This window comes from Microtus pennsylvanicus, chromosome 1 (genome assembly GCF_037038515.1).
Source record: "Microtus pennsylvanicus isolate mMicPen1 chromosome 1, mMicPen1.hap1, whole genome shotgun sequence".
NCBI lineage: Eukaryota > Metazoa > Chordata > Mammalia > Rodentia > Cricetidae > Microtus > Microtus pennsylvanicus.
The window spans coordinates 39702493-39724967 of NC_134579.1; the positions used below are offsets into that span (position 1 = coordinate 39702493).

Consider the following 22475-nt stretch of genomic DNA (forward strand, 5'->3'; position numbering starts at 1 on the left):
ATGAAACATAAAAAGGCGCTGCTCTTACAATGGTGTTTGTTAGTCCTTTATATTAATTGTAAAAGTAGACTTAAAAGTGATGAACACTGTCTTCCAGCTCTACATGTTTATGTCTCAGGGGTGAAAAATTATTTATTCCCTCATTTTAAAAATAGAAATAAAAAGTAGACTACATTTTCTGTCCCTAAAATTCCCAGGCTTCAACAGCCTGCTGTGGTAGTCTCAAAATAGTTTCACCACATGTGATTTTCTTTTATCAGTTTTCCTTCAGTCAATAGAGTAACAGACAGCCAGCGGTTACATTGTACATGTTTTGTAACAATTTCTTTTGCTTAAAACAATGGCAAAAATGTTATTCCTTTTGTTCTGGGTGTCTATAAATGCTGTGTCCAAACATCTGTTCTGCTTTTAAGATAAATAGAAATTTTCTTGTTACACAAATTTTCCTGCTTCACTTTTCATCATTTAACCAAATTACATTTCTGTAACTTTACAAAGACAAATTTCACATAAGAAAAAACTTAATATCTAGAGAATTCCAATGCCAGTTCTCTAAAATGTGCTCCTGCATTTTTATTGTACTGAATAGAATTTGAAAGTAATTGGTGTTATTATGACCAACTTACTTGGTTTGTGTCAGATCGACTACAATGAGATCTTTCTCTAGAAGTACAGCAACAGCATAGGGTTCTTGAAATTCTACAACAGAAAGAAAAACATTGAAAAGTTTCCATACTGCATACTTTATTTAAACCACCAACAATGCATTTCCTTTATCTTATATACATTTTATTTAAATGACGAGAAAACCAAAGTATGAGCTAAGGTGACAAAGAATACTTTAATAAAATATGTTTATTTGACAAATACAATGTTAAGATCTCTAATAGAACTAGGAAAAATGAACATGTGTATAGTACATAGTCAAGTACATTCCAAAAATCACGAAATGATGGCAATCCTGCCTAACAAAGAATGAGAGTGTCACTTCAAGCTTATGGTCACTATCAGACTCATCCATAACCTTAGTGGTTTAGATTTGAACCATGCCCACTAGGAGTCACACTGAGACTTCACTAACTCTGCTTCTCTGGGATATGATACACAATCACCTCACTATGATAGTGAAACACATGTAGTTGGCTGTGTACTTTGAGTCAATATGGTTTAATATACTCCTATAGACTATTCCTGTGTGCATGAGTACAAGCCTACAAAAATCAAACAGCTTGGGGTAAATTTCACATTTCTAAATCCAACCCTCTTCCCACTGTTCCTTTCCCCCATATCCTTGATCCATTTATATCCCACTGTTCCTTTCCCACCTAGTTTTGCTCCTAGGAGCTATCTCAAAACCCAAAGGCTGTGTGGGGAATAAGACTGACGATAAATCTTTCTCATGGAGTTTTTGTTCCAGGAATGTTTGCAAGCTGTGGACAGTGAAGAAGTAAGAATTCAGGAGCTACTGTGAGCTATGAGTAAATAAGGGTGATGGTATAAAATGTAACTTGTGTTAAGATAGGGAACAGGGATTTAGTTAAGAGGCAAAGAAAGCATTGGATTCTATTTACAATAAAGGGCAAATGGGCAAATTGGCAAACGGGGAAAGTGAAGTTCTCAGGTTTAGATAACTGCATAAGAAAACATTTTAATGCATGATCTCTGATTCTCAGTAGCTATAGAGTGTTATTTTTCAATATTGTTGAGAAAACATGGCCAAAGAGGCATAGGTTTATCGACCAGTGGTTAAACTGAAATTTAAACCTAGGACTTTAAACTCTAACTTCCATCTTGTTTTCATTATACCAGAATTTTCTACTGGCTAGTTTGGAAAGCTTTTATCCTAAACTCAATAATCACTCAACAGATGTCTTCTACAGAGGGAGGACTGAAGTCTTGGGTAGGAAATTTAAATACTGAAGTAGGCAGCCTTCAGAGTAACTTCCAGGCCTGAGAAGTTACAGTACCTACACAAGTTCATGTTTACAACCAACATGTACATGAGAGGAAAACACAAGAGCAAACACGTAAATGAAAACTAGAGTTAGGACTTGCTGGTGCTTAGATAGTTATCTCTCTGACAATAGTTAGTCTGCTACAGTCCAAGGTTCAAACCGTTCTCATGGTTCCTACTATTTATCTCTAGCATTGCTTTAAGTTTCTCAGTGTTGTTTTTATACAATTTAGCTCTCAGTTTGAAGAGCAGTAAGGGTCCATATAACTAGTTATTTTCTCCTTGTCAGCTCTCCTTAGGAACATCATTGGCTAGGTTTATAGCAAGTGTTAGAAGATAAAATAGCCAAAGCATTACCATGTGTGAATTAAAGTCACAGATAAATTAAAATTTTAGATTGTTATATCTGTCAAAAGTTATTGTTGTTCCTACACAAATAGAAACTGGTAGCAGAAGTTTCACCTCTGTAGAAACCCTCTATATACCATCATGGCTACTAAAAAATTGTTTGGGAATCAGTGCTGGGTTCAATTCTTTGCCTATTAACTAAAAATTTTGTCTTGGGCATATTAGCTATATTCCTTGACTTGAAGCTCCTCTTTCACTGAAATGGCACAATTATAAGTACCTTAAGCTGCTATAAAAGTTATATAAAAAATACATGGTGATATTTATAGCTAATAGATAGCAATGAAGTGCCTATTTAGGTTGGTGTGTCTCATCATTTAACCCTTGTTCCTACCAGTTAGGGTGAGAGAAGTTCTATCTCAATTATTATTCTGATGAGAATGCATCATTTGAAAGGCTTAGAGATGACTGGCCAACTAAATATAGATGGGAACTGACAAGCTCTGATTACAGTTATTACTCTAGGTGATGATCCCATTAACAATGTTAAAACATTTGAGCTGTGAGAATGAGTCACGGCATCAGATGTCATAAAAGTATCAGCAGTATTAAAATTATTCATAACTTGGTTTAGCCTGGGAATGACATTTATCACTATGTAGCTATAAAGACTGGAATTCCCTATCAACTACTATGAAATAATTAAAATATATTAACACAAGAATATAAACAGTACATAGAATTTTAGGTCATTTGTAGAAAGAAGAAGTATATGCATATTTGAAGAGAAGAATTAAAAAGGTGAGTAGCACTGGGCGACTTGGGAAAGGTCACGAGAAACTTCATTATGTACAATATAGGCTTTCTTTTCTGGTGCTTTGATATATTCAATGTTTGAATAGTTAAAACACATTTGAGCAGTTACTATATTTATATTCCCATAAGTATAGTTAACACCATTTCTCCTCAAATCTGACAAATGAAAAGTTCAATTATCCTTATCAGACTTCTGAAAAACAATTTATTAATCCACTTGTAGAGTAGAAAAGTCAGGGTTTAGCAGATTTATACTTTATTAAAAATCATTAGAAATTATCCTTATATTGCTACTGATGTTCAGGAGACTACATATGAGACATATGTCTCATCTTTGCAACCATGAACTCTCAACTTCTATTTCAGATACATTTCAATGCTCTTTAAAGGAGGAATTTTCTTAACTTTAGCTTTTAGTCCTGTGGCTTTACTTTTCTTTTTGTTTCATCCACATTTTCTTCCTAGGTGACTCTAACCTTTGTTCCTTTGTCAACTATACTCATAATTCCAAAGAACATTTATAGTGTGATAAGCCATGAACAAATATTGTAAGAATTTTTTCCTTCTTTGTTCTCTAATAACTACTCATTCTTACTATTCTTTCTTTTTAAAAAACGCTGTGACTGTGTATGGAACATGTTGTGGTTTGGGGTTTGTTTTAATGTTTCGTTCATTTTGGAGAAAATGAACAGTTTACACTATGACAGAGACTGTACTAAAACATATTGTGTAGCCTAGGCTGGTTTTGAACTCATGGCCGTCCTCTTGCTTCAGTCTCCCCAGATCTGAGATTATATAAATAAAACAACATGCCCAGATACAACAAATACATATATATATATATATATATATATATATATATATAACCTACAAATGCCTTTGCTACAGTTTAGATTTTAAGAATCTCTCTTGAAACCTATATATTCCTTTTAAAAAACTATTAAAACTAGTACTTTCTTTCATCTTAGTATTTCTTCAAAGTTCTGTTTCTTCACAAATTCCTCCAAAAACTTTAGTTGTTTTCCCATAAATTGGTCTTACCAAACCGCACAATTTACAAAACCTTTACTCAATATTCTCAAAATAAAGTCTGCCTAAATCCTATTTTTCTATTGAGGCTTTATATTAATATTTTAGTCATTTAACCAGCTATAAAGAGGAGGATTATTTATACTGTGAACCATGTAATTCAGCATTATAATCATGCATTACTTCAATAATTTATGGCTATTTCATAGACCCCATCAGACTTTATGCAATTTATGTAAAGATTATATTCATATTTCTATAAGCTTAACAAGTACTTATAGTATTGAGGCCACAGAAATGTTCAATAAATATATGTTGATAAAAAATGCAGGTCATTTATCTCTAATAACTCTTGAAATAAAGTGCTACATAATTGCTATCTACTACATATTTTAAATATAAAGCTAAATAATTTAAAGAAAATCAACATATTTAGTAATGAAACATGACATACATATTTTTATAGTTAACAAAATATTTTCATTTGCCTTTCTACTAATCATATTTGGGTAAAATTATTCCCTTCCTACACAAGATAAGTAAAACATGTAAGTATCTTACTTAGCAGCTAATAAGTTTCAGAGGTGAATCATAAATCCAGAGGTGAATCATAAATCCAAATATTCCGTCCCAAGTCAAGTTTTTGTCCCTTTTGAAAATGTAGTAATATTTATTATATTGTTTTTATCATAAACTCATATTTCTGGTTTATGTTTTAACCATTTTCATTTTTATATTTATTTTCTCATCATTAGATTTTTGTATGAGTTTAGAACTAGTTTCATGTTTACAAAGGTTTTGTTATCTTTACTCAAGATGATAAATACATACTTGCACCTCTCCTCCCAATGGTCTTATGACTCTTCTCCATAGTAAAATAAATCACTAACCACACATCAGCAATCCTAGAGTAATCAGATGTGCTGCAGTTGCATCTGAAGCCAAGCCAGATGTGAAGGAGATGCAGCACCACCAGAGTTACAGATCACTGATATCAGGTAAGTGCTTTAACTTTGATTGCTATTGGGATGGGATGGGTGGAGCTGGTCTAGGAGAGACTATTAGGAGACCTCAGTTTCCCCAAGTGATTTCACCCTGGACCCCTATCGGACCCTCCCAGCTCAGCTTCCACCATCCTTATCAAAGTTTAAAGCACTTACCTGATATTAGAACCTGCAACGCCAGTACTGCTGCACTACATCTGTCTTACTTCCAGTTTGCCAAGTAGGTACAATGTAGAACCTGCGCCAGCAACTGTAGCTCACAGTGTTGTACCACAGTGGATACCTGCTGCCAAAACTGAAAATATTTAACCTTAATATCATTAGGAACTTGTCATTTAAAAATGATATTTTTTTCTAAAATTAAATGTTTCATTGTATCTACTTACCATTTGGATAAGGTGTTTCACATAAAGTTAGAAATTCAACAATAGGATGGTCCATTTCAAGTACTGTAATTGCTTTTCCATGCATGATGGTTAAACTTGGTCTTCTGCAAGCTTTGTCATATGACAGCCCACCAGAGAATATTATAAATGGTTCACTACATAGGGGGAAAAAGGGTAATGAGACTATATTCTTTAAGATAACATGAAGTCAAAACATAAGCCTTGAAATAATAAGTTCAGAGGAGATTATCTACAATGCAAATGGCCTTCCTGATTCTAGTTTCTTAACTAACAATGACCATTTTATCATCTCCCTTTTCCGGATCTACATTCTAGCTACTAGAATAACTATGGGTAAGTGCAAAGATATTTGAGTGGCACTGGGGAAAGACAAGCTGGAGGAAAGTGGAGTCACTGGCTCTCAAAGGGACTTTTTTATATTTTATTTGGCTACCAGATCTTACATCACTATCATTAGAACATTAGTTATGTTATAATATTAAACTAATAAGTGGTAATGTGGGACCCAAGTCCCTAAAATGAAAGAGAGGCGAATTTTAATACAAAGAGAAATATCACAGTGGGAAGCTCAGAATGGTAAACAAGAAAATGAAAATTGTAGGTAATAAAATTTCTGTAGTAAAAGGTTTATGAGGAGATAGAAAAATAATATGTAGATGAATAATAATTTATTATAGAATATCTTCTCAATTTTATGCATATCTAGCAAGCTCTAGCTGACTCAAGTAATTTCACATAAAATTTTAGTGTGTCACTTTAGACTTTTATTTTTGAAATTAAAATACATTACATTCTCTTTCTTCCCTCCAATCCTCCCATATATGCCCTCCTTTGTTCTCTCTCAAATTATGGCCTTTTTCTTTAATTGTTTACATGCATGCACACACACACACACTACTCAGTCTATATATTACTTTTCAAGGTACAAATAAGTAATAAAATGAGTGTCATTCATTTCTCAACTTGTTTGGATTGAGGAATGAGACTTTGGATTGGGAGAGAGGGGAGGCTGGGGAGGCTGGGAAGACTGGAGGGAGGGGAAATGGAGTGGTCATAATGTAATATATGAGAGAATACATTTTCAAAACAGATATGAATGGAAGGAAGGAAGGAAGGAAGGAAGGAAGGAAGGAAGGAAGAAAGAAAGAAAGAAAGAGAGAAAGAAAGAAAGAAAGAAAGAAAGAAAGAAAGAAAGAAAGAAAGAAAGAAAGAAGAAAGGTGGGAAGGGAAAGGGAAAGGGAAAAGGAAAGGGAAAAGGAAGGAACTCCTGTATGTGTCTGTTAGTGCATGTACAGAGACAACTGCCATGTGGAATAGCACGTATAGGCAGTGAGGGAAGACCTATGCTGAATGTTGGTAGTGTTGTCCAATAGGATAGGGAACCTGAAATGACCCTACCCTAGAGCAATACTGACGAATATATTGCATATCATCCTAGAACTTGCATCTGGCAATGGATGGAGATAGAGACAGAGACCCACACTGGAGCACTAGACTGAGCTCCCAAGGTCCCAATGAGGAGCAGAAGGAGTGAGAACATGAGCAAAGATGTCGGGACCACGAGGAGTGCACCCACCCACTGAGACAGTGGAGATGACCTACTGGGAGCTCACCAAGGCCAGCTGGACTGTTACCAGAAAAAGCATGGGATAAAACTGGACTCTCGGAACATGGCGAACAATGAGGGCTGATGAGACGCCAAGGACAATGGCACGCGGTTTTGATCCTACGCAATGTGCTGGCTTGGTGGGAGCCTAGCCAGTCTGGATGTTCACCTTCCTAGATATGGATGGAGGGGGGAGGACCTAGGACTTACCACAGGGCAGGGAACCCTGACAGCTCTTTGGACTGGAAAGGGAGGGGGAGAGGAGTGGGGGGAAGGGGAGAGGGGTGGGAGGAGGGGGAGAAGAGTGGGAGGAGGGGGAGAAGAATGGGAGGAGGGGGAGGGAAATGGGAGGCTGGTGGGAGGAGGTGGAAATTTGTTTTTTTTTTCTTTTCTTTATCCTCCTTTTATCAATAAAAAGAAAAAAAAAAGAAGAAGAAAAAAAAAAAAAAAAAAAGAAAAAAAAAAAGTTGTAAAAGTCAAAACAGGGCACCAGTACATTTCTGGAATCTTTTAAATGCAGTCTAGTGTCAATGGAGTCTATGGCCTATAGCTTTGTACAATACTAGCAGGACATCCATGATAGCTTTAAAGCTGACTAAATGACAGATTAAGGTGAAAAAAAATGCTTTGTCAACATTCATTTTGAATTGAAAAGAAAGCACTGCTCAGTGATAGTTTGAGCCCTATGATTATGTTTGGCAAGTAGTGTGAGTTTATAAGATTTTCAACTTATTAAAATCTTATCAAAATGTAAAAAAAAAAAAAAAAAAAAAAAAAAAAGAATGAGAAAGTGTACCAGCATAGGCTTCCTCTTTTCTCTCTCTCTGTTTGACATAATGTAAGCTACTTTCCTTCCACTGTGAAGATTTTAATTTGCCTTGACATAATACTAAAATAAATGGCGTCACCCAGTGACAGACTAAAGCAACCTAAAGCCAAAGGGGTCTTCTTACTTTAAGATACTTATTCTCATAATTTCTTATAATGACACAAAGTGATGAACTCAATGAGGTTTCTTTTGATGATTATAAATATTGTAGCTCTCTATAAATAGCTTAATAACTTTTCATTTTCTATTCTAAACTCAATACACATATTTTATGTTAATAAAGAAGTATTTTCAACAAGTAAATACCAGATTGAGAATATTCCCCTCCAAATACATTTGAAAGGAACTAGAGAGTCTTTGCCTCAAGTCCTTTGAAAGTCTGCTTTTCTAAAAAATATACTTCCACTCTATCTGCTAAAAAGAAGTTGCCTGTTTCTATAAATCACTGTATCTCCTCTTTTCTGTCTTATAGTATGCAATTATTAGTTAATTTATTGCTGACTACAGAACAACAAAACCAATAGAATTTTTAATATACCTATCACATTTACATATAAAATATCTTTTCTAATTTTTAAAAATTATGTCTTGACAAAGAGCTCTTCTGTTCTCTGAGTCTGCATTGGGGATGATTTTAGTGAGTGGCTTAGCATGAACAATTTGACTAAGTAAAGAGTCCACTAATCTGGTATTAGGAAGCACACTTCCTATCATTTGAAGTATATCTACCCCATAGCATTGTATTATAAACCTGCAGTACATACAACAAAATTTATTTTCAAGTAGTGAATGTAGGCACACAAATGCTTCTTTTTTATGAGTTGCCTTGGCCATGGTGTCTCCTCACAGCAATAGAACAATGACTAAGATGGATTCATTATTAATCCTCCTAGGCTCTAGATATCTGTGTCATCATTATCTCCTTATTTTCCTATTATTTTAATCTCTTACCATTTTATTTTAATCAGTGTATCAATTTTTAAAAATGTGATCCAGTACCAACCAGAACTTTTTACAGATACGCATTCCCAAGGCCCCTGCCAAACTGTCTGAAGTGTTAATCAGGGAGGGTGGCAATGCATTTGAACAAATTCTCTACTTACAACAAAACAAAAACCAAAAGAACAAAACACGTCTTGCTTTAAAAATCTAATACTATCTGGTAACAAGAACATATGGGGTCACACACGTGTGTGTGTGATTGTGTGTGTTCCTCTATATATATATGAAACAATTAATGAAAAGAAACAGTATCTTAATTAAGGTACAGTCTAACTTTGATATAACCTTCAGTAGAGTACTGTACTGTTTCTGGGTCCCATCTTTCATTCTTTTTCAGACTAGTACACCTCCAAATTTTTCCCTTGCTTTAAATTTCCAGAGGTTACTTTTACTTAAAGCAATAACCACAAAAATAAAAACAAAATTGTCTGCATGCACTGTATTCAAGTGGAATGAAAGTAAGTATGACCTATAAAATACACATTTCACATTATAAATAGAATTATTATAGTTAGGATATTAAGTGCTAAAACAAATCTTTAAGAGTAATGAAATACTGCTAACAACGTAGAATACCATGGTTTTAATATAATTATAATGGTGATTTGATTTATCAGGAACCTGAGTGTGCCTTCTTAGTCGTGAAAATCTATGCCTTATGCACTATTTCATCTAGTTTTCATGGAGTAACATAGTAAATCAGGTATTATTAGTGATGAAACTAAAGATTATGATATAATTAAAAATCTCAGAGCCATGTTACTGTAAAGTCAGTGATGTTAACTGTGGCGTCACACTGCTTCATTTGAGCCCTGGCTCCCAAAGGCTACTTTACTTTCGCCTTTTAACACCTATCTCAGAAATTCTCTCCCTAAGGAATTTTTCTGACCTCTCTCTTGATAGCTCTTCTCTCCATGGCCTTCAACAAGGTGTTCCTTTTCCTTATTTCTTTAAAATTTTTAATTGCCCAAAAAAGCCAATAAAAAGCTAGAAATGTGATAATATTTACAGCTCGATTATACCCTTGTCCCTTTTCCATTCCCCCAAGACAAACATCCATCAAACTACTTCTCGTGCTATTCAAAAATCACTAGTATTTTGTCTTGGTCTTTGCTACTAGAGCCTACCAAATTAAAAAGCTGGTAGTAAGTTATGGTTTAGCTCACAAATCAAATTACACAGTGTGTAGTATATAGTTAAAACCAATGGAATCAACCTGAACATTGCTGAGCACAGCACAGGAGTACACTTTCAAAATAACACCCTTGTAGCCAAGAAGAAGCACTAAAGTCCATGGGTCCTGAGATTTATTGTGCAAAAAGCATCTCAGGCTTCACATGAAACTATTTGTTCTCATTTTGCTGTTTCATTTTCAAGATTTGTAATCTATAAAAATATTGAACACTAATTGATAATTCAAGAGATATTATAGCCTTTAGGACAGTCAACACTGAAGTAAGTGAAAAGGAAAACTAAATAAAGCTATAAGCTGTTTGGAAAAATTAATATAATTTCCTGACCCTCAAAGATCCTTAGAGTTTACACTGCATAACTTGTGATATACACTACTGAATCTAAAGGCACAAGAAAACTTGTAATTATAATATTCTAAAAAAGACAATAGTTATATAAGATTTTGTTTCCATCCACAATCTTTAAAATTCGTAATATTTTATTTTTTAGGTATATTATACTAAACTGGACTGCTAAAGGGGTATTGAAAATTTATCATCACAATTTTATACTATTAAAACTTCAGAAGAGGAAGTTTTAACAAACATATTTATATCTGTGATGCGAATAGCACACTACAATGTGAGCAAGTAACTAAGATAAAGTAGGAACTTTCAATTTACAGTCTGTTTAGAGGCTGACAAAATGGCTAAGCACGTCAAAAATCTTGCTGCACAAGCCTGGCTCCTGAGTTAGATCCCCAGAACCCACGTCTTATACATGCATCATCATCATCATCATCATAATAATAATAATGATAAATAACAATAATGTTCAGGCAAGGTTTATTATGCTCATATTGGGTGGAAAATGCCATTAGTGATTATTACAAATTAAGAGGAAATTCGGAAATACTGGACATGATATCTATAAATGTAGAATTGTATTAAATGTTATTTTATCATATAAATCATAAAATTCAGGCTTTTTCCATTATGAAAATATTCATGACTTTATAATTCCAACTAAAGGTTAGTTTTCCAATTTCAATATGTCAGATTATAAGCTCAGAGAGATCTGGCTATATATTTAAATGTCATAAGGAATATCAATAGATGCATAGATTAAGCTTAATAAATATTTCTATATTATAAATAATTCAAGAGTTCTCAATTATTAGAATATATATGATGTTAATATAAATATAATGAAGTACACTATTTGTTATTTTCAATATTCATAATTATCAAGAAAAATAAGTTATTGATTTAGAGAATTAATAATTTATAATTCTAGGGCAGGATAACGTATTATCCCGCCCCTGACACATAGTCACATATTCACCAAGTACAAGCACATACCTGTTCCTGCAGGTTTTGTACTCCACTTTAAGAATCGGTTTACAAGGCTCAGACTTTCTTCCTTCTCTTTGACTTTTTCCTAATGAGAGAAAGAAATAATTAAATCTGACTTAAATTATACTGAGCCATGAGATTTTTTAAAAATTTCCATTAAGAAATGTAAACATGGAACAATAACATAATGAAAAAATGAAATCTACAAGCCTCTGGGGTGAGCCACGTAACTTACTGCACTACAACAACCCCTGAACAGATTACATTGGCCGGTGATACAAGCATGACTGAGACCAAATGCTCAAGCACGGTTTTAATTGTAGATACTGCTTACAGAAGAGAATAGGACAAGCACTAGTTTATATTTCCATCAGTGATGATTAAGTTTGGAATAATTTTATTGCTTTAGTCATATTATATTGTTAAACTGGTCATTTTCATAGTAACATCAGTTTAATCTAAAGATTGTGGTTTATTCTTAAAGTGCCCATATTTGGCATAAGTCTATATATTCTAATATTTTATTAAATCTATATGCTTTAGGATAATAACAATAGACTGCTATATAATCAAGTTATTTATAAAGTATCACCTTTTGGTGCTTTGTAATCTCTAAATATGGATGTATTTCCTTATAAAATTATTGCAGTTACATATGCTCATAAAATAAAGTTTAGGACTGATGATACATACATACACAATGAAATATATTATTAAAATATATTATTCACGACTGTGATCTCAACAGTCAGGAGGCTGAGGCAGGAGAGTTGAGTGTTCAGATCCACCAAAGAGTACATTAAAGTGTCTTCCCCTCCCTTCCACAAGAAAATGAACAAAAAGAAAGGAAGAGAAAAAGATAAAATCTTTTAATAAAATCTATATAACTCTCAATAGTTTATCTATACTAGAAGTAAACTTTCATATTGCAGAAAGTCCTGTCTTAAAGCATATGATAGACTTACAGAATCATTCTTCTTCATTTAAAAATGGTGTTACAATGATTAATTTACTATGTGGAGAGGGGGTACTCATTATAGAGGTAAGAGAGCTATTAGTTCTCTCCTTTTGCAATTTGGGTCCCAAGCATTGAAATCAGGTTGTAAAGTCCCATTAATGTTCAGTCTTCAGCTATAACAACTTTTAGAAAACAGTTTCTTACTTTAATTATATCAGTATTTGTCAGTGGTTAAAGCATGCTTAAGTGCCATGTTATATGAAACATTGTATAAAAAATCATCAATTTGATTTGTTACTATTCTCTATATTCCTAGTATTATATGATATATGTCATGGTACATAGAAGTAATTAAATTCTAATATGTTTGGAATTTATTAGATTGAACAATACAAACATAAAAATGACAGTGTGATGCACCAGAAGCAAATGAGTAACACACACAACATGCTGTAGAAGCTGTAATTAAACAGGGGCATGGATAGACCAGCTGGACTCCATAAAAGGATAAATGACAGAAAATGGATAAATTCTCCAGGTATAAAATAGTCAACTAATGACAAAATGTGTAACTGATTCTCAACATGGACAGCTTCTGAATTTGGGAGTAATAGGAATAAATCAACATTTCAGAACATGGGTGAAATTAACAAAAAATATTTTTGAAAATTGTATAAAATTAATGCTGGAGACAAACGAGAGCGTATCAAACCAAACAGGAGGAAAGAAAGTAAAGAACATCAAAAACTGTGAAATACCACTAGTCATTGCCACCATACACACAAGTGTAATATTGAAAAGCTAGAGAAGTAATGGTAAATTGATAAAGAGACAACCCTAGGCCAAGGTAATCCAAGCAAAAATGCTGAAAGACAGAAAAAAAATCTTAAAGGCAGAAAGGAAAGTCAAGATCAAAATGGATGTATGAAAAGAGCCCCAAGTAAGATTAAATGTCAATTTCAGAAACATTAAAGCTGTTTAAATACAGGGGTATTGATTAGCAGAGAGCAAGATATCCCAAGTATTAGAAATGAAAAAAAAAAAGAACTGTCAACTAAGAATTTCGTGTTGGACAAAATCATCTTTCAACAATAAATTCAAATAAAAACATTTCCCCTAAAACAAAGCTGAATTTGCATCCTAGAACTATCTTAACAACAATATAGTAATAAAAGGTGTTTTTCAGGCTGAAAGAAATGGACCACAGATGGGGATTTGAACTTATAATAAAAATACTGTACAAAATTTTCATTATTTTGTATTTCCCTTGACATTATCTACTTCACCCATGTTCTTAATTTTATAATATAGAATAGTACAGAATTATGAGTTTGAGAGTTTTGAGTTTTTAATTTCTGCATTTCCCATATAATTTTTAATTTCATGTTTTTGTTCTTCTGTATTGATTCGCTTAGTTAAAGATAGTGCCTGTTTTTTTAAAAAAAAATATTTGTTTATTTATTATGTATACAATATTCTGTCTGTGTATATGTCTGCAGGCCAGAAGAGGGCACCAGACCTCATTACAGATGGTTGTGAGCCACCATGTGGTTGCCGGGAATTGAACTCAGGACCTTTGGAAGAGCAGGCAGTGCTCTTAACCACTGAGCCATCTCTCCAGCCCTGTTTTCTTTCATTATATCAGTGTTTTATTTCTTTGAGAAAGGGGATGAAAAAATACATTCTACAGTATAAATGATAATATATCACATCCACATTATATAGCTTTATATACATGAAGTTTTACTCTTATTTCTAACAAACTTTTATACTGTATATCCTGAATAATTGATAAAATGAAGATAAAAGACTATATCCACATTATATAAGATATAAACAAAAATATTATAAAGAGGGTGATGTGTGCACCATTGTTGTCAATACAAGTTAGGCAAAGCAGGTGATGTTATCAAAGAAAGGTTTTAGGAGGTGATTGCACCTAAGCTTAAAGATTAAAGAAAGGTGAAATGCTCACAATAAAGGACAGAAAGAATTTTTGAAATATTTCTGAAAGACAAAAAGATTCTGAGTGGGAAACTATAAAAAACATCTGAGCAGTTTAATAGAAGAGAAATGCGGAACAAGAAGCAGGTAAACAGATGACGAATCGGTTGGAATTGGTTGACTTGAAATCAGTAACAAAAATATCGACAAAAACAAATACAAAAGTTAAGACTCAGAGGTGTCTTTCACAACACCAAAAGTTCTAACAAAGCTGAGTCATATTCCAGAACGAGAAACAGACATAAAAATATATTAAAGGTAGGTGGCAAAAAAGTTCCAAAAAATTTAGAACTGTTAATAGAAAAATTAAACAATCAAGACAAGATGAGACAAAACATTTTTAAGTTGCTGCAAATAAAAGATAAATAAAAACTTTGCTTGAAAACACCAGAAGGAGAAAACACATTCTAAATCGTAGAAGCAAAGTTCAAAACACTGAGGATTGCTTGTTTAGAAAACATTGAAACTAGAAGATGATTGACTATCATTAAAGCAGTCGTTATATTACATGAATTCCCACCTAGCACACTCTATGACCTGATGTTGACCATAAATCTACATCTAGCAAAATAGTCTTCAAAAATGGAGATAAGATAATTTCAAATAGAAGCTTAATGAAATCATTTCACCAGACCTATGAAATGGGAGTAATGTCCACAAATAAATTAAATTATAGAGTATTTTGTCTCTTAATTATAATACATGTGACCATTTAAAAATCACAATATCTGTGTATGATATACAATTATAGTATAAATGATAATGAAGATAGATAAGTAGATCTACATGGTTACAAGATGTCTGCATATTAAATGATGTGTTATAATTTTAGCACTAACATATTGAGTAGTTAAGGAAACATTGTGATACTTGCAATAAACAATAGGAAAAGAAGATAAAGTGCCTATGAATTAAAATGTATTCCTAATAATATTTAAATTACTTGAAAGTGGAAAAGCAGAGAAAAGCAAACAAATATAGTATGAACAACAGAAAGCAAACAAAAATAAGTAGACCTAAATCTAGTCTTCCTAGTAATTATATTTAATATTAATGGACTAAACAGACTAACATTAAGACAGTAAAACAAAAAATCTAAAATAGAAGAGCTCATCGATGCACTCTGCCAGTCTGCAACATAAAGGAAGGCAAAACTGGAGGAATTAAAGCTGTGGAGAGGTGATTCTGTAGTCTCCACAGTCTCTTTTCTTACCATGTGGAACTGTGGTTTGGAAAGGGCGACTTGGGCTTTTCAGGTTCCATAAAGTCAAGCTACCATCCGAATGGCTGCACATGAATTGTTTGCCCTCATGATGCCAATCAATTGAATGAATAGCCTGGTAAAATAACAACAACAACAAACAAGTACAGGGGGGAAAGTAGATATATTATGTCATCATATATTCTGAAAACAGTAATTATTTCATTTTAAAATTGTATTAATCCCTACAGTAGTGTAATTTCTTCTATAAAATAGTTTTTAAGGAAAGATCTACTAAATTAGTATTTAATATTGAATTTCTAAATCTTTGTATATCTTTTGTGAATAATTTAACCATTTTGTTGAATACAATGAGACAAGTCCTAGTGGGCAAGAAAATCAAAATGTGTATAAAATATCTCCTCCCAAGAAACAGAGTGAGGTCAATATGGGTGAATATTAATCATCTCTACTGTTCAGAACATTAAGCATGTGTGCTTATACAGTTACGTAATTGAACTCTTTACATAACCAAGTGTGAAATTTTCAGTCAATATATATTATATCAGAGTTACAGCTAACTGCTGTTTTGACAAACCATTAAACAACAACAAAAAAAAAGATGATTCATACCTCAATATAAGACTAAACTGAACATAAAATGCAACATGATATCCTGGGCTTGTGAGATTTTTGTTTTGCTTTTCGTTTCCTCTCAATTTAGCAGTAATTTCTACGCCCAGACTTTTCCCCTAACAGTCTCCAACAAAAGCATTTAGAAACATTCTCCATTGCCTTCCCTGTTTATTTCTTTTCCCTTCTGCAGGCAGTTCAAACAAAACAGCACTTCTTTTGTCAACTTTGCTGATCCTCAGTTTAAAATTCTCTGAAACTACTTGGTCAGTAGAAGTAGAGGATGAGAGAGTGTACAGCCCCCAAGCCTCATCCTAACCCAGTGAAATCCTACCCACCGGGGAGGAGAGAAAAAAAATATAGCTACAACTATAAATGAAGTAGAATTTCAGTAAATAGGGCAATGATGAAACATTGTCTTATTTTAGAGATCAAGACGATAAATAGTGTATAACTAAGGAGCTGGTAACTGAGCTGATGGAAGGTATTTGAGTTTTTGTTTATTTAGTCACATCACATTCTTTCTATCAAAACAGGGACTTAATGGAAACCAAATATCAATAATCAATTCAAGAAAAAATAAAACAAAGAATTTAAAGGAAAAATATGAGTCATATTTTGTCAACGCTAACTTTTTCTTGAAAACAAAAGCTTAAAAACTATATAGCAATCTGACAAAAGGAAATATACAGTTCCCATGGAATCAAAATATTACCCTTTTGCCAAATTGAGCTTATTGAAGAAATATCAATATGAAGAAACGAAACCATAACTATTGTAAAATAAATCCTTGCCTTTTTATTACTCAGAAAATTTCCACTCTGCATTCTAGGCTGGCCTGAAACTTACTGTGTAGCTCTAGTTGGCTTTGAACTTGAGGAACTCCTTTACTGGGTTGGGATAAGGCTGTGTGTCTGAACGTTTTCTCGCCCTCTACTTTTGCTGACCAAGTAGCTTCAGAGAATGTGAAACTGACTGCAGTTCAGCAAAGTTGACGGAAGAAGTGCTATTTTGTTTGAACTGCCTTTCCCGCGTGGCTGCGAGTAGAGGCATAACCTATAACACCTAGCTGAAAGCAATTTTTTCAGCTAATTATTTCTCAATATAATACTGGATTTCTAAAAATAATCCAATTCATCTATGACTAATCATCAAGGGACAGTTAGACAGTTCAAATAGCTTTTTGGTGCCTACAGACTAATAGGATTTTAAAATACAAAAGAGACAAGAAGAAGAGTTCATATTGAGAAAGCAATTACCAGTAGAAAAATCTTGAAGGTAAGAAAAAATTATATTATTAAGAGAAAGTGAGTAACATGTCCCAGATGTGTGAACTGTTTAACAAGATGCAGTAAATTATACTTTTAAAAAAAGGTGCCACAGCTTTAATTCTCATGTTCAGACCCTGTTAACAGGGAGTCAAATATCCTAATGTAGAGAATCTCATGATCTGATTATATCTTTGAAAGATAATCTATTAATGAAGAATATACAGAAAGGTCGATGTTAAGAGACTCATAACCAGTCAAGCAATTTCACGTAGAGTACTGGGTATAGAAATGACAGAGAGGAATTGAGAGAATGGCAAATATAAAAATAAAGACAAAATCAAAAAGCCTATAAAAACTGATTGTTTATGATATATGAAGAAGAGCAAAATAGGATTACCATGGACATTGTGAACTGGTTTTAAAAGAAAAAAAGAACATAGAAAGTGGTATGTGTAATATAAATTCTGCTCTGGTGATATTTATTTTGACTTACCTATTAAATTGCTAGACATTTAAATTTAAAGTTTAAGAGAGGGGTAAAGGCCAGCGAGTTGTTAGTTGTAGTAAGCTTATTGCTTACTACAGTAAGTATTATTAGTATTAGAAATGAGAGACCGTACAAATAAATATAAGTTAGAGGAGGCAACAAAAGGTAGACGTAGTGTTGAGGTGCGAGGGGCTCACTACACCACTCAGCCAGCCTCAAACGAGTGCCACAACCTGTCTTCCTGCCTTAGTCTCTCAAACGCCTAGTACGTGCCAGTGTTCCAGACTTGAGAATCTATAATCTAAATCAATCAGAGACGGAGAAAAGAGGCAAATAAACGAGATAGGCACAAACAAACAAAAGAAACAACTTTAAGAACGGACTTTGAAAAATTACAGCAGAGACCACTATGTGCAGTGCTGGGAAGAGTATATATGATTTATAAAACCATCTTAGGAATTTATGAAAGATAGTTTCTAGTTATGACAAAGTAATAAGAAAGTTTGAAAAGTTTTTTAGCTACATAAAGCTTATAACTATCTCTATTAGAATGGCATAAACTACAAATGTGTAGTTAATACCTATGTGTGTATATGATTTACATCAATATGTAAAATAATCTCTATGTATAAATTATGTAGACAATCATATTCTATTAATTTAGAATATTTCTAATCTTTATTTAAAGTTTCAGTTTCAGAATTAATATACTTATTTCTTAAGGTTGGAAAATTTATTTTCATACAGTTTAGGCTTAAGGAAAGCATAATTTTCAGCATTTTCCTTTTGGTTTCCAATTGATCTGGTCTTTTCCAACTCTAACAAGTTAAACCATGTTTGTATTTTTCTCTAGCTCTTAGTCTTAAAAAAGGGAGAAATATTTATAATGCATCATTGCATTTTGTGTATTTAACAACAGCAAACAGCCAGCTCTGCTCTGTGGAGTCATTTTTCCTTATGATTAAGATGTACTGAAAGTGAATATGAAGAACATAATTAATTTGTGCTATTACTTGCATGGTTGTTTTTCACCAATTATGACCAAATTGCTCAGACACTACACAATTAACTTCTAGACTCGTTGGCAATGTATCTATCTCATATATATGGTAAAATATTAGTTTTAGAGAACCATTAAGAAATAAACTGTGAATTTTATAAAATGAAAATTTCTATTGAAATTTTATTTTGATTTTTAGTAATGTGTATACATACATGTGTGAGTATGTGCACACGGGTATAGTGCCCGAGGAGAGCAGAAGAGGGAATCAGATCCATAGAGCTGGACTTACATTAGTTGTGAGCTACCAGATGTGGATGTTGGAAACACCTGTATCCTGTGCAAGAGCAGTACATGCTCTTAACCATTAAGACATTTCTCTAGCCCAATAAATATATCTTTAGGGACCAAAACTCTAAATTTTTAATTGTTATGATATAATAGGAAAGAAAATGTTGAGTATTCGAAGGCAACTAGAAGTCCATTGGGTGATATTTTTTATTCTTCTAATCTAAAAATGAAGTGTTCTAAAAGAAATTAATGAGTCTGTTTTCTATTTACTTCCAATGCTTCCTTAAATTATGTGACATCTATCCATATAAGAGTGGGTGTTAGCTAGGCAGAGATTTTGGATCAACGTTTTCCTTTTGTCTTGTCCCTCTCCTACTTTACTTTTTTTTTTTTTTTTTTTTTTTTTTTTTTTTTGGTTTTTCAAGACAGGGTTTCTCTGCGGCTTTGGAGCCTGTCCTGGAACTAGCTCTGTAGACCAGGCTGGTCTCGAACTCACAGAGATCCGCCTGCCTCTGCCTCCCAAGTGCTGGGATTAAAGGCGTGCGCCACCATCGCCCGGTTCCTACTTTACTTCTAATCTAAGGGTGTAGACGATCATCTTTGCTACCCAGCCTCAAGAAACGAGTTCCCTTTTTATCTTCTCTCAGCTGCACTGTCTTCATATTAGCTTCCTCTAAATGGGAATAAAGGCCTGGAATCAAGAGTCCAGCTGAAATGTTATCTGGGAGAAACCTAATCAAGAATAAATTGTATATAATAAAATTTACCTCAAGATAGTGTCATTTATTTGTTCTTATACACAAAACAATTTCATTATTCTAAGAAGATAAATAATAAAGGGGAAAAGCTTTTCAAACTGTCTTGAACTCTTAGCCACAGAAAATGAATTGTTTAGGAAGCTTTGACTAGTGCCTTTAGAAACTTGAAAGTCAAGAAGCAAGATGTGAGTATGGAACCTACATAAGAAATGAGATGGGACAAATCAAAAAAGTGCCATAAGGGAAAGAATAGATACAAAGCCAAAACTAGGCAATAATCTCCACAGTTGGCTGTCAAGGCAGAATTCTCATTCAAAAATAATCAACAGTTGGAACTTATACAAGTAACAAAAGAATATTAAACACTGAGTAAGGACAGTATGGTCCCAGTGATCAAAAATATTAGTAAAGCATAAAACTTCAGAGCAGAAAAGTGGCACATAGTCCCCAAACTTCCCAAATATGTCAGCAGAAATCACTTACCTCATCGTAATAAACTCTCAGTTCTGCTCTTTTAGATTTCAAGTCCCAGAATACTACAGTACCATTTTCATAACCTATCAAAAGCTGGAAAACAGTAAAACAACCATTTTCTTAATTCTGATATTAATTTTAATGGTGTTCAAATAAAAAGTTATAATACTACCATAAAGAAAAAGCATGCTACACAACACAGCCTGATTTGTCCTACCTTTTCTAGCACTTAAATATGCTTCCTACTATTTTAAAATTGTTTTTGAAGACAAAGATGCTGATACAGCAATTAACAAATTAAAAGGTCAATAACTTTTGTTGCAATATAAACATAACCAGAGAATGCTGCCTGTTTCAAAGAATCAAGGAAACATGTAAATAAACATGATACAATATAGTTTATGTGAGAATTTAAAGATAGAAAATGAAGACAAAATAATCAATGAAGTATTATATTTAATTGGCTACTAATATAAATATATAAATATAATATAAAATAGTTTTAAATTTTGTCATATCAACTCTACTTACTTTGAGCAAATATTTTATCATATTCTCACCTGAAGATGCTGGTGCAGCCCCTCATTCTGGGGATCAAATGTAGGACCTTGTACATGTCAGACAGAATCTCTGCCACTGAACTACATCCAAAGCCTTGAGTACATAGCTTAAACTAATGGCTTATAAACCTTTAGAAGTTAAAGCTTTTTAAAAGTTCTCTATTAAATTAACATTAGCTAATTGTAGCCTACAATATAAATTTTACAGGGTCTAAAAGCACCCTGGAGACGAATGTCTGTTGGGGACTTTCTAAATTAGATTAGTTGAGGTGAGTTGACCTGTTCTAAATGTAGACGGCAACATTTTGTGGTCGCAGGCTGTGGATCCCCTAACCAGGAGAAAGCTTGCTGAGCCTAAGCGTGCATCACTCTTTCCTTCCTGACTGTGACGATAATGTGATCTGCAGCATCATGCTTCTGCCTGTGTGCCTTCCGTACCATGATAGACTTTCCTCCAACCACAAATGAAAACCACCTAATTCCATAAGGTGCTTTGGTCAGATGTTTTGTTTCAGCAATAAAGAATGTAACTATCAATACAATGGTGCTTATACTTAAATCAATATAAAGTATTTGAAAAGTAATAGTCTTCCTTTTAAAATAGAAGAATTTGAAACATAAAATTGAAACATTATCAAAGAAATATATTTTTACCTATCCTATTCATGTTTTTATGTATATGATAATTTGACTGCAATGTATGTAGGGCACATGCATGCCTGGTTCCTATTGAGACCAGAATTGAGCATCAGAGTCCCTGGTACTGGAATTATAGTCAGTTGAGAGCTGCCAAGTGGGTGTTGGGACCTGAACTGAGATCATCTTCAAGAGTAACAAGTACTCTCAACCACCGACCCATTTTGCTAGCCCCTAGAGTTATTTTTAATCTAGCTATACCTTATATCCAAATGAAAAGTTAAGGAGCTACACATGATAATGTTTAAATTGATTTGACAAAAGTGTTGAACTTTCTGATATGCCAACTTAAAGGAAATTATTTTTAAAAAATTTAAATTGAGAGGTTAGAGGGAAGAAAGGAAGCGAGAAATGATGTCAGTATACTAATCTCAAAATTAAAAGAAAAAAATTAATAATGTTCAATATCCTTAGCTATCATGAAGATGAAAATGAAAATCATTTTCAGATTTCATCTTAACCCAACCAGAAGGGCTAGGATAAAATAAATAAATGAATAACACCCACAAATAACCGCAAATGCTGATGTACAATGGAGAAAGGGGAAACTGACTCACTAATGGTGGGAGAGTAGGCTGGTGCAGACACTATGGTGGTTCTTCAGAAAGTTGGAGATAGT

The 22475-nt window shown here is 33.3% G+C and overlaps 1 protein-coding gene across 19 annotated transcripts in view; it reads right to left on the reverse strand.

The window, feature by feature from the left end:
• The window catches only part of Stxbp5l (syntaxin binding protein 5L), a 210654-nt gene that overhangs the window by 106520 nt on the left and 81659 nt on the right, over window positions 1-22475 (reverse strand). For all 19 annotated transcript variants that reach the window (XR_012909712.1, XM_075962211.1, XM_075962301.1 and 16 more), the window contains 5 exons: window positions 20610-20693; window positions 15699-15822; window positions 11530-11608; window positions 5538-5692; window positions 627-699 (listed from right to left, as the gene is read on the reverse strand). Coding sequence is in view for 18 of the 19 variants with exons in the window: in XM_075962211.1 (XP_075818326.1) it covers window positions 627-699; window positions 5538-5692; window positions 11530-11608; window positions 15699-15822; window positions 20610-20693 (515 nt within the window). In the remaining variant the exon portion in view is untranslated. The remainder of the gene's footprint in view (window positions 1-626; window positions 700-5537; window positions 5693-11529; window positions 11609-15698; window positions 15823-20609; window positions 20694-22475) is intronic.